The sequence below is a fragment of the Vitis vinifera genome, chromosome 15 (assembly GCF_030704535.1).
Source record: "Vitis vinifera cultivar Pinot Noir 40024 chromosome 15, ASM3070453v1".
Taxonomy (NCBI): Eukaryota; Viridiplantae; Streptophyta; class Magnoliopsida; order Vitales; family Vitaceae; genus Vitis; species Vitis vinifera.
In genome coordinates, this window is record NC_081819.1 from 11384033 (window position 1) to 11399521 (window position 15489).

Consider the following 15489-nt stretch of genomic DNA (forward strand, 5'->3'; position numbering starts at 1 on the left):
AGGTGGAATTCTGGGATAGGAAGGAAAGTGAGAGAATTCTGACTGTGGAGGAAACAGAGCTTAAAAAAGAGGCAAAAGAAAATTATAGAAAATGGGTGATTATGGAGGAAATTCACTGGAGACAGCTCTCAAGGGAAATATGGCTGAAGGAGGGGGATAGAAACACGGGCTTCTTTCATCGCATGGCAAGCGTTCACCGTAGAAATAACTCTTTGGAGAGAATTAAGATCAATGGGGAATGGCTGCTAGAGGAGCAGGAAATTAGGAAAGGAATTGCTAATGCGTTTCAAAATATGCTTTCAGAAGATATGGGGTGGAAGGCGGACATTGGGAGACTTCAGTTTGATCAGATCAGCCAACAAGAGGCTGAGAACCTGGAGAGGCCCTTTACAGAGGATGAAATCCATGTGGCTTTGATGGAGATGAATGGGGATAAAGCCCCTGGTCCGGATGACTTTACTATGGTATTTTGGCAAAGTTGTTGGGAGTTTATTAAAGAGGAGATTCTAGAAATGTTCAAGGACTTCTACGAACATAGCTCGTTCCTCAAGAGCCTCAACAATACTTTCTTGGTTTTGATTCCCAAGAAAAGTGGGGCTGAGGACCTTGGAGACTTCAGACCTATTAGTCTCCTGGGGGGGCTTTACAAGTTATTGGCTAAAGTGCTAGCTAACAAACTAAAGAAAGTAGTTGGAAAGGTGGTCTCTACTTCTCAGAATGCCTTTGTGAGGGGAAGACAAATTCTTGACGCTTCTTTAATTGCAAATGAAGTGATAGACACGTGGCAGAAACGAAAAGAAAAGGGCCTTATATGCAAATTGGATATAGAGAAAGCTTATGACAGTATCAATTAGAAGTTCTTGCTGAAGGTGTTGCAAAAGATGAGTTTTGGGTCTAAGTGGGTGGGGTGGATGTGGAGCTGCCTATCCTCAGCTAAATTTTCAGTGTTGGTTAATGGAGTGCCTGCAGGCTTCTTCCCTAGCACTAAAGGCCTTAGACAAGGAGATCCTCTGTCTCCTTATCTCTTTGTTATGGGAATGGAAGTGCTAGATGTTCTTATCAGGAGAGCTGTGGAGGGGGGTTTTTTATCAGGGTGTAACATAAGGGGTGGTTCCCTTTTGAACATCTCTCATTTGTTTTTTGCTGACGACACAATTATATTCTGTGAGGCCAGAAAGGATCATCTAACTCATTTAAATTGGATTTTATTCTGGTTTGAAGCGGCTTCAAGCCTAAGGATTAATTTAGCCAAGAGTGAAATCATTCCAGTTGGAGAGGTGGTGGAGATTGAGGAGTTGGCTGTTGAGCTAGGCTGCAGGGTGGGGTCTTTACCTTCTCAGTACTTGGGTCTTCCTTTAGGGGCCCCCAATAGAGCGCCTTATATATGGGATGGGGTGGAAGAGAGAGTAAGGAGGAGACTAGCTCTTTGGAAACGATAATATATTTCTAAAGGGGGAAGAGTCACCTTAATAAAAAGTACTTTGGCTAGCATGCCAATCTACCAAATGTCTATTTTCAGAATGCCCAAGGTCGTTGTTAGAAGGCTTGAGAAAGTGCAAAGGGATTTTTTGTGGGGAGGGGGAAATATGGAGGGGAAAATTCATCTGGTTAAATGGGAGGTGGTATGTACAGACAAGGATAAAGGTGGGTTAGGACTTAGGAAGCTAGCTTTGTTGAACAAAGCTTTACTTGGCAAGTGGATATGGAGGTATGCCTGTGACAAAGATAATCTTTGGAAACAAGTGATCAAGGTGAAGTATGGGCAGGAGGGTCTTGATTGGAGGCCAAAGAAGGCAAATGGGGCGGTTGGAGTAGGGGTTTGGAAGGAGATTTTGAAAGAATCAGAGTGGTGTTGGGATAACATGATATTCCGAGTAGGGAAGGGCAACACGATCAGATTTTGGACAGATGTGTGGTGTTCAGAATCAGCGCTGTCCCACCGTTTTCCTCATCTCTTTGGTATGGCTGTTCAAAGGAACTCAACTGTTGAGGAAATGTGGGATCAAAATTCGGGTCAAGGAAATTGGAATCTAAATTTCTTGAGGGACTTCAATGATTGGGAGTTGGATTTGGTTGGGGATTTTCTCCATATACTGAGGGGTCATAAACCCTCATTGGAGGAAGACTCAGTTCTGTGGAGGCAAGGAAGAAGTGGTCAGTTTAGGGTCAAGGAAGCTTATAGTTTGTTGACGAAGTCTGATGATACAGGTTTTCCTTCAAGAAGCATTTGGGTGGCAAGGGTGCCAACTAAAGTTGCTTTTTTCGCGTGGGAGGCGACGTGGGGGAAGGTGTTTACTTTGGATAGACTTCAAAGAAGAGGACTACAACTTCCAAATCGTTGCTTTTTGTGTAGATGTGAGGAAGAAAGTGTAAATCATATCCTTATACATTGTACAGTGGTTAGAGCTTTATGGGATATTGTTTTTGGTTTAGTTGATGTGAAATAGGTTTTTCCAAAAACTGTAAAGGAGGTTTTAGCTAGTTGGAGGGGATCGTTTGTGGGAAAGAAAAGGAAAAAGATCTGGGACGCCATTCTGTTGTGTATTTTTTGGACGGTGTGGAAGGAGAGGAATAGATTAGCTTTTAAGGGGGGGGGGGGGGGGGGGGGGGGGGTTGAACGTTCAGAAGTTAAAGAATTTTTTTGTCTGTAATTTGTGGAGTTGGGCCAAATTGTATGTAGGTGAGGAGGCGTTCTCCCTTATAGGCTTTCTAGAGTGGATAGCATCCACTTAAAGGGAGGTGATTCTTTTTGTCTTTGTTTTTTGAGGCCTTAGCTGCCTTGTATACTTCCTGTATACTTTGTGGCGTTTTGCCTTTTTAACGCATATCCTTTACTTATCAAAAAAAAAAAATAAAAATTGGATGACTCGGTCTATTTATCAAAATGTCTCACTTGACTCAGCTTAGTTTTGAAAACAGCTTTGAGTTATGGCACAAAATCTCCCTTCTTATTCTTCTTTATCACTAACTACATATACCTTCATGGTCATGGTGGTTGAAACTTAAGAAATGTGGTTTCTAAACTATTCTGTTTTGTTTTTTCTCAAAGACTTGTTGAGAACTGTTTTCTAAGAACATAACCAAACATGACCTTAATTTCTTGACTAGTAGCATTTATGTAGAACAAAACATGTTGGCAAGGACTCTTTGTTCTCTGGTTGTGTTATCGTTTTTTCCCCTTCAATTTAAGATAACCTTGTATCCACTACTTATTTTTGCATCATTTGCCACATCCATTTAAGATCTCATTATTTGGTTGAATGCACCAACTTCTTTGGTGGTGGGAGTAGTTTTCTTTAATCGAGCCATGTTTGAAACTGGGTTGTGCACTGGCAGTTCAATGTTGTATGGTTGTCATTGCTACTTCATTTTAGTACAAGCATATATTATTTCTTAACTGTTTCTTCTACTAATGTTTAACGGGTTACAACTAACAATGACTTTGACAATCCATTCTAGGTGAATTGCTTAAAAATGTTGCTAGTGTAATTACCAGATGGCAAAAACTTATAAAGTCTTACCTACAAAGCATGGATGAGGAGGTTTGTATTCTTTTGTCTTCTTGACAAATAGCTATTGTCATTATTTTCAATTTGTAATTTAGTATTTTACCTGGATTTGATAAAAGATTCACTCTCTTTTAAGCTTAAAAGATATTTGTAGGAGGTACCTACTTTACTATTGGTATTTTGCATTCTCTTCTTTTTATGGTATTTAATCTTTTGAAAGTATAACATTACTTTAAAATTCTGTAATGCATGGGTTTACCCTTGTCAAGTATCAATTTATATGGAAAAAAAGAAAAGAAAAAACTTTAAATAAAATAGATTCAATATTCATCAAAGAAATTTGAGAATGGTGCTACTCATAGATCTAGTGTAAGATGTATGAAGAGGAGAGATGTTTATGGATTGTCAAGCAACTGTAGAATGCTGATAAAGTCAAAGGTAGGGGTGCCAATTTTGACACGACTAAAAAAGGACACAAATTTTAGCTGCGTCAGGAGTATAATCATGTTTGGGTACTTAACCCTTTTTAACTCATTTACTTAATTGTGTCCAATTAACTTGTTTATTTAATCATGTCAAAATGATTGTTCACCCATTTAACCCATATAAATTTATTAATTTTATATATTTAAAAATTAAAAATATTAAAAATATTTTTATTTACAAATATCATATGATTAAAAAGATTTAATAAGTAAAATTTCATATATTTCATTATAAAGATTAAAAATATTTTACAATTAAAGCATTAAACAAGTATAGAATTAAACTTTTAATTTATTTTTATATTATAATCATATTATAATTAAAATTATATAATTAAATTTTAAAAGATTAAAACTTAAAAGTTGAAGCAACTAAAAAGTATTTTAAAAATCATATATTTATAAATTTTAAATTTTAAATGGGTTAAACAAGTTAAAATTATGCTCACGAATTAATGGAATAGATTCATATTAATGGGTCATCTATATCAATTCTTACATAAGTCAACTGAACCCATTTATTAAATGGGGTTAAATAGATTGCGTTATGTTACACATGTAATAAACGATTGATGTTCGTGTTAGGTTATCCTGACACAATTATTAAATAGGTCATATTCAAGTTGAGTGAATTTTCACTATTTCTTACCTTGACATGATAGGACTCATTGCCATCCCTGGTCAAAGGGGTAATTGTATTAGATGGCTTGAAGGCTTCATATGCTCTATGGTACAAAATTCAAGCCACTAAGGAGCAAAATGTTCAAAGAAATGAAACTAAAACAGGGCCATCAAAGTAAGATAAACGTTCATACAAGAAACAATAGAATAAGAAGTAAATGGATTCCTCAAAAGTTAGGTGAGCCACAAACTGATGATAAAATAAAAGTGTGAGTGGAAGAAAGGAAGAGAGAAGAAAATGATTTCTAGCTTGATTTGACCAAAAAGTTTTACAAGGTATAAATACATGATTGGTACAACTATTAAGGAAAAAAAGTCTAATATACAATTAAGGGAAAATGGGACAATTAAGGAACCAGATCCTAGTGACCCAAAGTTTGATTCATGGGATGCTAAAAATTCCATGATAATGTCTTGGTTGTTGAATTCTATTCAACTAGAGATTCTTAAAACCTATTTTTTCTCTCTCAACAACAAAGGAGGTATGGGATGCCACTGCTTAGACATATTCCAATATGAGAGATTTTGCTCAAATCCATGAGTTAAAAAACAGAATCGGCAACACTAAGCAACAAGAGTCCTCATTGACATTCTACTATAACAAACTCTAGAGCTTGTGGCAGGAAGTAGACCATTACCAATATTTTGAGATGGAATCTGCTAGGGATGCAGTGAAGCTGAAAAAACTACTTGACCCAGATGGATATTAGTTAAAAAACAGAATCGGCAACACTAAGCAACAAGAGTCCTCATTGACATTCTACTATAACAAACTCTAGAGCTTGTGGCAGGAAGTAGACCATTACCAATATTTTGAGATGGAATCTGCTAGGGATACAGTGAAGCTGAAAAAACTACTTGACCCAGACTGGATATTTGAGTTTCTTGCTGGGCTAAATCCTGAGTTAGATCGGAGCTTAAATCCTTGGAAAGGACTCTCTTCCCCCACTAAGAGAGGTATATGCTCATGTTAGGATTTTGGAAAGCAGAAGAGAAGTTATGTTGGGACCATTTACATAAGAAAATTCTGCTTAAAATTCAGTTACAGTACTTCATAAAGAAGAACAAAAAAGGATGAGGATAAGGATTTAAGGTGGTGTAAATATTGTAATAAGTCGAGACATACAAAGGAGACGTGCTGTAAACTGCATGACAAACCACAATTTGGACAAAAAGGGGATAAATTTGCTTACAAGAATAACAAGGCATTGTAGATTACTGTGGAAGCTACACCAGAAAAATCCTCCCAGCCATCTACTTTAAATGAAGCCCCATTCACAAAGGAACAATTAGACCTTGCACAAAATGCTAGGACAAGCATTTGAGGTGCCTTCTTCTTCCTATACTGCTACACAATCAGGTAATATCTATCACGCGCTTATGATTTCCAGTCCTTCAAGAACTTGGATAATTGATTCAAGGGCCATAGATCACATGACCAATGACTCCACTTCAATCCATACATATTTTCCATGTTCAGGAAGTAAGGTAAAAGCGGTTGATGGGTCTTTTACACTTATCGGAGGAAAAGGCAAGATTTCTATTATTTCCTCTTTGATGCTCTCTTCTCTACTTCATGTGCCCAAAATTTTATGTAACTTGCTGTCCATTAGCAAGATCAATAAATCCCTTAATTGTTTTGTGACTTTCATTCGTAATTGTTTTAAATTTGTAGGACCTAACAACAGGGAGGATGATTGGCAATGCTGAATAGAGAGAAGGTTGCACTATTTGGAACCTAAAGGAACATCTATCCAAGTATATCATAGAGGAAAATGTTAATAACAAGTGAAAGAAACCCCCCTGCATCACCTATGACATGGTCATCCAAGTTGCATGTCCTTAAAAACTTTGTATCCAAATCTTTGCTTTAGTCCAGATCTTTCCAAATTTAAATGTGAGAGTTGTGAATTGGCAAAAAATCATCGTGTGTCTTTTCCTTAAAAAAAATAAATAAAAGATCTTTGATTCCTTTCTCCTTGGTTCATAGTGATGTATTGGGTTCATCTAGAGTTATCTCTCTCTTAGGTAAACAATGGTTTGTCACTTTTATAGATGATAGTACTTGGGTCACTTGGATTTGTCTTCTCAAAAATCTTTGATTCCTTTCTCCTTGGTTCATAGTGATGTTTGGTGTTCATCTAGAGTTACCCCTCTCTTAAGTTAACAATGGTTTCACTTTTATAGATGATTGTACTCTAAGTATATTTCAACAATGCTGCTACTAACACTTCCTCCTCACCAAAATGTTTCTCCTATTCTTCTATATCAATGATGTCAATTGACTTAAAGAAGTCAACCTCAACATCTAGCCTCCCAATTTGAAGGTCCTCAAACACATAGCCTAAAAGAACCAAATTACCCCTGCACTTCACCTCACCCTTAACCCACAAAATAAAATTACTTCTTCGATGAGCAATTAGCCATGTGGTGGATGGATTTCATGCTTTTGTCTCCTTAATTTTTGCTTTATTTTTTTCCATTAATAATAATATAATAGTGATGAGTTAATTCATCTTATTTGACTAGTTTATATTGTACAGTCTTCTATACCTATTGATTGTAATTCTAGTTGAAAGTACTATTCCAACCTTCTTCCTACCTCATTTTTAATAGGCTCAAGATCCAACCCTCCATATTGGTATATTTAGTAATATATTCAATGTATTTAGATAATATAATAAGATAATGGTTCTTTATGGAGAGTGTTTTAGTACTACCTTAATTGAATTAAAGGTAAAGAAATGACTCTAATTTCAAGGTATGGTCCCTTCAAAGTTCTTGTGAATTATGGTATACTTTCATTTTAGAGAGATCAGTGGGTTTAGCAGTGAGTAAACACCAGATGAAGAATTCAGGAGGTTCAGGGAGTCAACAAATTGTTGATAACTTCAGTTTACAAACTTTCATTTTACTTATGTATTGGGAAGTAGATGTATTTTCAGATGAGAGGGCTGGAGAAGGAAAATTATGCATCCTTTAACACCATATGTTATATTTGTATGTACTTATGTATGTTTGTATCAATGTACGTACATATTTTTTTCTCAAAGAAATTTATGTGCTGTTGTTGTATATGATATCAGATCATATACAACATTCTCTGCACCATCTGAACTTTTTTCTAGTGCATGACACTTATTGAGGTGGTGCACATAGTGTTCTTCTCCAATGTCCTTGTTTGTTTCGTTGAACAAGGATACAGGGACATCTCTATGTGTATTTCCTTCCTTCAGCCAATAAACAGATATCCCTTTTGTCAATCTCAATATTATCATTTTACATATACCTATTTGTAGTTTAGGTTTTTATTCAATACTTTGCTCCATATCTTGGTTGTTTACCAAGAAATCAGTAGTGCTCTCATATAGGCATTTCTCTTCATATATATGTTGATGTTGACAACGAGACAAATAACTCCCCCTTTTTCAGCTATAACTGAAGGATTTTATACTGAAATTTTAAAACATGAAAATTTTTTTGCAGTTGAATGAGTTAAAAACTTCATATTCAACTTTATTTGTGGCAGATCTCTTTGTTGCTTGGTTCTGTCATCTGTGGATAATAGAAATGATGTGCCATGTTTTATTGTCAACCCTTTATAATAAATCCTTTTGGAATATGTTACAGATTGAAGTTATACTGAAATTTGAAGAAATGTGTTTGGAATCTGCCAAGGAATTTTCTGCATTGTTTGCACAGGTATGTTTATGATTGGATGTTGTAATGATTGACATAATTGTATTGAATTAATGCTTATTTAAAAATGATGTAATTATTCACTCAGTTAACATATAACAAGTACCTTCTGGTCAGGGTTGTTGGGGGTGGGTTGGGTTGTCAGTAACAAGTACCTACTATTGTTCCTAACTGTTCATCTCATTCAAGCACTGGCTCTGATGTTTCATGCTGATTTGCTTTTTACGGAATTGGAAACTAAGAAGCCAAATCTCAGGGTGTTTCAAAATGAATTGGGTAGTCTAGGAAGAAAGAAAAAAGTAAGTAAAATGTCTCAAGGAAATGAGGAAACCCTTTGGAAGAAATAATATATTGCCACTGATCTATATCATTCAATCCGATTATTGATCCATTATAAGAAACAGGGGGACCCTCTTTGACCCTTTATTTTTGTTTTGGTCATGGACGTCCTTAGTAGCTTAATTGCAAAGGCTAAGCAGGAAGGTTTCATTAGAGACTTCAAGATTAAGGGTAGAGTGGAAGAAGGGATTCAAGTCTCACGCCTCTTGTTAGCAGACAATGCTCTTCTTTCTTGTGAGGACAATGTAGATCAGTTGAAATATTGGAAGTGGATAGTCACTTGCTTTGAAATGGTGTCAGGTTTGAAAATAGATTTGCACGCATCCCAAGGCATACTGTATAATGGCATGCATCCTGGTGCATACGGTATTGTAGCATGCATCCTGAGGCATACGGTATAATGGCACACATCTCGAGGGGGGGAGGCGACAAATATGGATTGAGTAGCTTCTCTTTTTGGGCGTATAGTAGGAAGACTTCCTAATTCTTATCTCGGTTTACCCCTTGGGGCCCCTTTTAAGCATTGTGGCGTGTGGGATTTGATCAAAGAGAGGTTTAAAAGGAAATTGTCTACTTGGAAAAAATAGTACCTGTCCAAAGGAGGAAGACTTGTCCTTATTAAGAGTGTTAGATAGTGTACAGTTATTTAGTTTATTTACTTTTCCTTTTCTTTCCTTATTGTATTGTAGGTCCCACTAACATGTATATATATACCCAAGTCCAATGTGTATTATAAACAGTTTTTCAATAACAAAAATTAGAGATTCTCCCTTTTCTCTCTTTTCACATGGTATCAGAGCCTAGAGAGAAAAAAATCCTAATTATTTCCGGTTTATCCGTGAATCAATTCTGGGAAATCTTTCAGTGACCGTGTTTCATTCCGGTCACCTTTCCCATCTCCTAAAGCTTTCCGATCAACCGTATCGCCATCAGAAAACCCTCACCGCCGGTGACTTTTCCGGTGACTTTTTTAGGCAAAGTCCTTTTCCGACACCGACCAGACCATCAGGTGCGCAAGGAGGAGATCTTCAAGTTTTGTCAATGCACCGGAGGGAGATTCTCAGCCAAGCGCTGGCCACGCGCGTTTCTTCTTCGGCGGCCTGAACCTCACGCGCCGACGCCAAACAATCTCCTCGAGCATGGTTTAGCCGTTTTAGTTCCGTTGTTCAGGAGTTTGGCATGTTCCGCAGTACAGCAGACCATTCCGTTTTCTATCATCATAACTCTTTGGGGCAGTGTATTTATCTGGTAGTTTATGTGGACGACATCGTTATTACAAGCAGTGGTCAGAATGGTATTCAGAAACTAAAGCAACACTTTTTCACCCACTTTTAGACTAAAGACTTGGGGAAGTCAAGTATTTCTTAGGGATTGAGATAGCTCAATCCAGTTTCGGTATGGTTTTTTCCCAAAGGAAGTATGCTTTAGACATCTTGGAAGAAACCGGTATGTTAGACTGTAAACCGGTAGACACTCCTATGGATCCAAATGTCAAACTTATACCAGGACAGGGGGAGCTTTTAGGAGATCCTAGGAGATATTGGCGACTTGTAGGTAAATTGAACTACCTCACCATTACTCGTCTAGACATTTTTTTTCCTATAAGTGTTGTTAGTCAATTCCTACAGTCACCATGTGATAGCCATTGGGATGCTGTAATCTGCATTCTTTGATATATCAAAAGCACACCAGACCAAGGTGTGTTGTACGAGAACAGAGATCATACTCAGGTTGTTGGTTACACAGATGCAGATTGGGCTGACTCACCCATAGATAGACGTTCCACTTCCGGGTATTGTGTTTTTATTGGAGTTAACCTAATATCCTGGAAGAGTAAGAAACAAGATGTAGTGGCCAGATCTAGTGCTGAAGCCGAGTATCGAGCTATGGCTCTGGCAACATATGAACTCGTATGGCTGAAACATCTTCTTCGGGAGTTAAGATTTGGAAAGGATGAACAGATGAAGCTCATCCGTGACAACCAAGCCGCTTTGCATATTGCATCCAATCCAGTCTTCTATGAAAGGACCAAACACATTGAAGTTGACTGTCACTTCATTAGAGAGAAGATCACATCAAGATGTGTGGTGACTAGTTTTGTCAATTCAAATGATCAACTAGCAGATATTTTTACTAAATCTCTCAGAGGTCCTAGAATTAAATACATTTGTAACAAACTTGGTGCATATAACATATATGCTCCAGCTTGAGGGGGAGTGTTAGATAGTGTACAGTTATTTAGGTTATTTACTTTTCCTTTTCTTTCCTTATTGTATTGTGGTTCCCACTAACATGTATATATATATATACCCAAGTCCAATGTGTATTATAAACAATTTTTCAATAACAAAAATTAGGGATTCTCCCTTTTCTCTCTTTTCACAAAGAGCACTCTATCAAATCTCCCTATCTATTTCATGTCCCTCTTTACAATTCCTAGAAAAGTGAGGATCAGATTAGACAAAACCCAAAGAGACTTTTTGTGGGGGATACAAGAGAAAAAGAAAGATCCATTTGGTAAATTGATTAGATGTTTGTAAGGATAAGAAGTATTGAGGGTGGGGGCTAAGAAGTTTGGAGATTTTCTTTTGAGCAGGAGAGCTTGTGGAAGAAGATTATTCATGGAAAATTTGGGGAGATGGAGGGGGGATGGACTACTAGAGGGGTGACGGAGTCTTTTGAGATGAGCCTTTAAAAAGACATTAGAAAAGGTTGGGAAGAGTTTAGTTTTAGATTAACTACCCAAATTGGAAATGTTAGACATACAAGATTTTGGTGGGACATGAGTGAGGGAGTTTAAGTTAAAAGATGCATTCCCTATACTTTTTAAAATAACATCCTTACAAAATGTTGCAGTTGCATATTTATGGGGGAGAGGAGGGGGAGAGTGGTCATTTGGAAATTCATTTTAAAAGACATTTCCAAGATTGGGAGATAGAGGAGGTGACTATTTTTTGGAGCTTATTTACCCATTAAAAGTGAAAGAAGGAGAAGACACTTTACTTTGGTAAGATAATAGGAGGGGAAACTTCAATGTCAAATCATATAACAATCCCTAAGTTTTTAGAATAATTTAGTATTCCTAGCCAAAGAGATTTAGTGATCTCGTGCTCCACTTAGAACATGTTTTTTTTACTTGGAAAGCTGCTTAGAGGAAGATCTTAATTGTAGATACATTAATGAAGGGAATGACTTATGTTCAACAAATGTAGCCTTTGTAAAGATGGTGAAAAATCAATTGATCACATCTTGCTTCATTGTGATAAGACAAGAGTGATATGGATTTTTTTTGTTACCAGTCTTTGGCTTGATTTGGGTGTTTCCAGCCTCAGTAAGAAATTTCCTCCTTGAATGGAAACTTAAGGGGCTAGATAAGAAGAGAAGAATAGTTTAGCAATTGGCTCCAATTTGCTTATACTGGTGTACTTAGAAAGAGCACAACCGAAGGACTTTTGAAAGAGCTCTTAGATCAAAGATTGAAGGAGTTCTTCACTAAATCACTTTTAGAGTAGTCCCATGATTCTTTGGAAATAGAGAACTCTTTTAATCACTTGTGGTTAGCTTTGCCTTGTTTTTGTAGGCTAACCTTATATTCGTTTGGTGCTTGCTTTGGGATGTTTTGTGTATACTGCCTATATATGTAGGGTGCGCTTTTTTTTTTTTTTTTTGATAGGAAATGACAAAGGAATATATTAATAGAAAAAAGAAGTACAAGAGAAGGATGAGGAATCCTCCCACCAAAGAAAACTAAACTAAAAGAAAACGAAAACAAGAAAATACAATATAATATGAACAGGCTCTCTAGACTAGACCAACCTAAAGGAATTACACGCCGCTAGCCAATCAAGTTGTAACGCTATAAAGGGAGTCCCCTTAAAGACCTTGGAACAAAAAGCCCAAAGAGAAGCAAGGAAATGAATAAAATCCTAAAGATTCTCTAGATTCCTTGCTTTATCCTCAAAGATCCTCGCGTTTCTTTCCTGCCACACAACCCAAATTATAGCTATGCACGCAGCTTGCCACAAAACTGCCCCTCTCTTAGATAAACCAAAACCATTGTAATTGATGGACAACATGTCGGAAATGCGCCTCGGGGGAACCCAATCCGTCTTGGCTAACTGAAATAATCTGTGCCATAACCCCATCATTAAAGAATAATGTAGGAAAAGATGATCTGCTGATTCTCCATGCCTCATGCACAACTGACAAATATCAGAACTAAGAGGGTCTTCTCAATTGTAGCAAGTCATTAGTATTTACCTTCTTGTGTGCCACCAACCAGACAAAGGACTTGACTTTGAAAGGGATTTGAGAATTCCAAACGAACTTAGTAGGGAAAACTGGAGGAGAGCCAGAACATTGGGATACTGCAAGAAAGAAAGATTTGACTGTAAAAAGCCCTGAAGAAGATAAAGACCAGGATTTCGCACTTGAAACCGAAGATGACAAATGCAAACAATCCATTGACCGCATGAAGCCTTCCAAATCTTCTATCTCAGAATTGGATAGGTTGCGGCAAAAATTAAAGTTCCAAGATAAGGGACGAGTAGATCGGAGAATTGAAGAAATAAGAATATTTTTATCCGTGACTATTCTAAATAGTCTTGGATATTGGGATCCCAAAGGTTGGTCCCCCCACCACAAGTCTTCCCAGAATCTAATTCTTTTCCCATCTCCTACCACAAACCGAGTAAACTTGGAAAACTCCTAAAAGACTTGTGCAATAGCCTTCCAAGGACAACGATGTGACCATCTAACTATGGTGTTGGCATCCCAACCATTAGAGTGTGATCCGTAAATGCTTAAAATAACCTGATGCCATAGAGTTAAACCCTCTCTAGGATACCTCCACAACCATTTCCCTAAGAGAGCGACATTCCTTAGAATAATCTTTTCAAAACCCAAACCCCCTTTTGCCTTCGACTTACACATTACATCCCAACTAACAAGATAATCTCTTTTACCTTCCCCAACCTCTGACCATAAAAAATCCCTTTGCAATCTCTCAATTTTTGCAGCCACTGATGCAGGTATCTTAAATAAGGAAAGGAAGTAGTAAGACATGTGGGTGAGGCAAGATTGGATAAGAGTTATCCTACCTCCAAAAGATAAATAAGTCTTTTGCCACCCATCTAATCTTCTTGAGATCCTCTCAATCACTGGATCCCAAAAGCCACAAGTCTTGGGATTCCCTCCCAAAGGAAGACCCAAGTAGGGTATAGGCCAATCAGAAGCCTTGCAATCTGGCAACTCGGCCAACCTAGAAAGATGATTCTGTTCAAGATTGATGCCATAAATATTACTCTTGTCAAGAGTAACCTTAAGCCCAGAAATATGCCTAAACACTAGCTCTAAACCCTTGAGAGTCTGCAAATCTTCCTCACTAGTGTTAGAAAAGAAAATGGTATCATCTGCAAATTGCAAATGGACATCTTTGTACTGTTCCTACCCACCTTGAAACCCTCCAACGAATTTCTTTCCTCTACTCTCAATAACATCCTACTCAGTACATCTGCGACTAAAGTAAACAAAAAGGGGGACAAAGGGTCGCCTTGTCTTAAGCCTCTAGATGTCTTGACCCACCCTTTAACATTTCCATTCACTAAGATTGCAAAAGATACCGTGGACAAACAACCTCTCATCCATTTCCTCCACCTAGGACTAAACCCCTTCTTTTCCAACACATGATCCAAAAAAACCCCAACTCACATGGTTGTAAGCCTTTTCAAAGTCAATTTTGAATACAACTCCTTTCTCCCCTGAACGTCTTTTCTCATCCACTATCTCATTGGCCATGAGAACTGCATCCAATATTTGTCTCCCTTGAACAAATGCGCCTTGAGTAGAATGAATAGTTTCATGTAGTACCCCTCTTAGACGCCCTAATAACACTTTGGCTATTATCTTGTAAAGGCTAGTGATCAAGCTAATAGGTCTACAGTCTGAGATTTTCTTTGTCATGCTTTTTTTGGGCAACAGAACTATGAAGGAGGCATTAGTGCTTTGATTGATAATCCCGCTACTGTGAAACTCTGTAAATACTCTCACTAAATCCTCCTTTATCACATCCCAGCAGTCTTGAAACACTGCAATGGTAAAGCCATCAGAACCCGAAGCTTTATTCTTATCCAACTGAAAAATGGCCTTATAAATCTCTTCTTTAGTAAAAGGGGAGTCCAACCTGGATGCACTCTCTTCAGATATAGGGGACCAATCTAAGCCTTCAACTCTCCAAGACTCTCCAGTAGGACTCGAGTAGAGTTTTTCAAAGTAAAGTAAAGTCTCCTCTATGATGCTCTCTGAATTATTCAACACTATTCCTCTTTCATTCTCCAACACCTTGATAAATTTCCTATTTCACCCGCCATTAGCCACTTTATGAAAAAACTTTGAGTTACAATCCCCTTCCTTAACCCATTTCACCCTAGCTTTTTGTCTCCAATGAATTTCTTCCCTCAAAATTAATTCCTTTAGCTCCCCTTTTCTTAAAGCTCTTTGAACTAAAAGTTCAAAAGTGAGACCCCCTCCTTGCTCAATGACATCAAAGTTAGCTATTTCATTCAGGATGCTTTTTTTCCTTTCATTTAGCACTCCAAAAGAAACCTTATTCCACTATTTCAAATTGGCCTTGACAAATTGTAATTTCCTCATAAACTTGTGACCTTCCCACCCAGTTCCTTGAAAACCTCTCGACCAACTTTTAAAGCACTCCTTGAAACTAGGATGTTACAACCACATATTCTCAAACCTAAAAGGAGTTGGGCCCCACTTGAACG

The 15489-nt window shown here is 37.5% G+C and overlaps 1 protein-coding gene across 1 annotated transcript in view; it reads left to right on the forward strand.

The window, feature by feature from the left end:
• Window positions 1-15489, forward strand: part of LOC100248224 (uncharacterized) — a 90471-nt gene that overhangs the window by 62002 nt on the left and 12980 nt on the right. The window contains exons 12-13 of the mRNA XM_010662961.3: window positions 3460-3542; window positions 8306-8377. Of these exons, the coding sequence (XP_010661263.1) occupies window positions 3460-3542; window positions 8306-8377 (155 nt within the window). The remainder of the gene's footprint in view (window positions 1-3459; window positions 3543-8305; window positions 8378-15489) is intronic.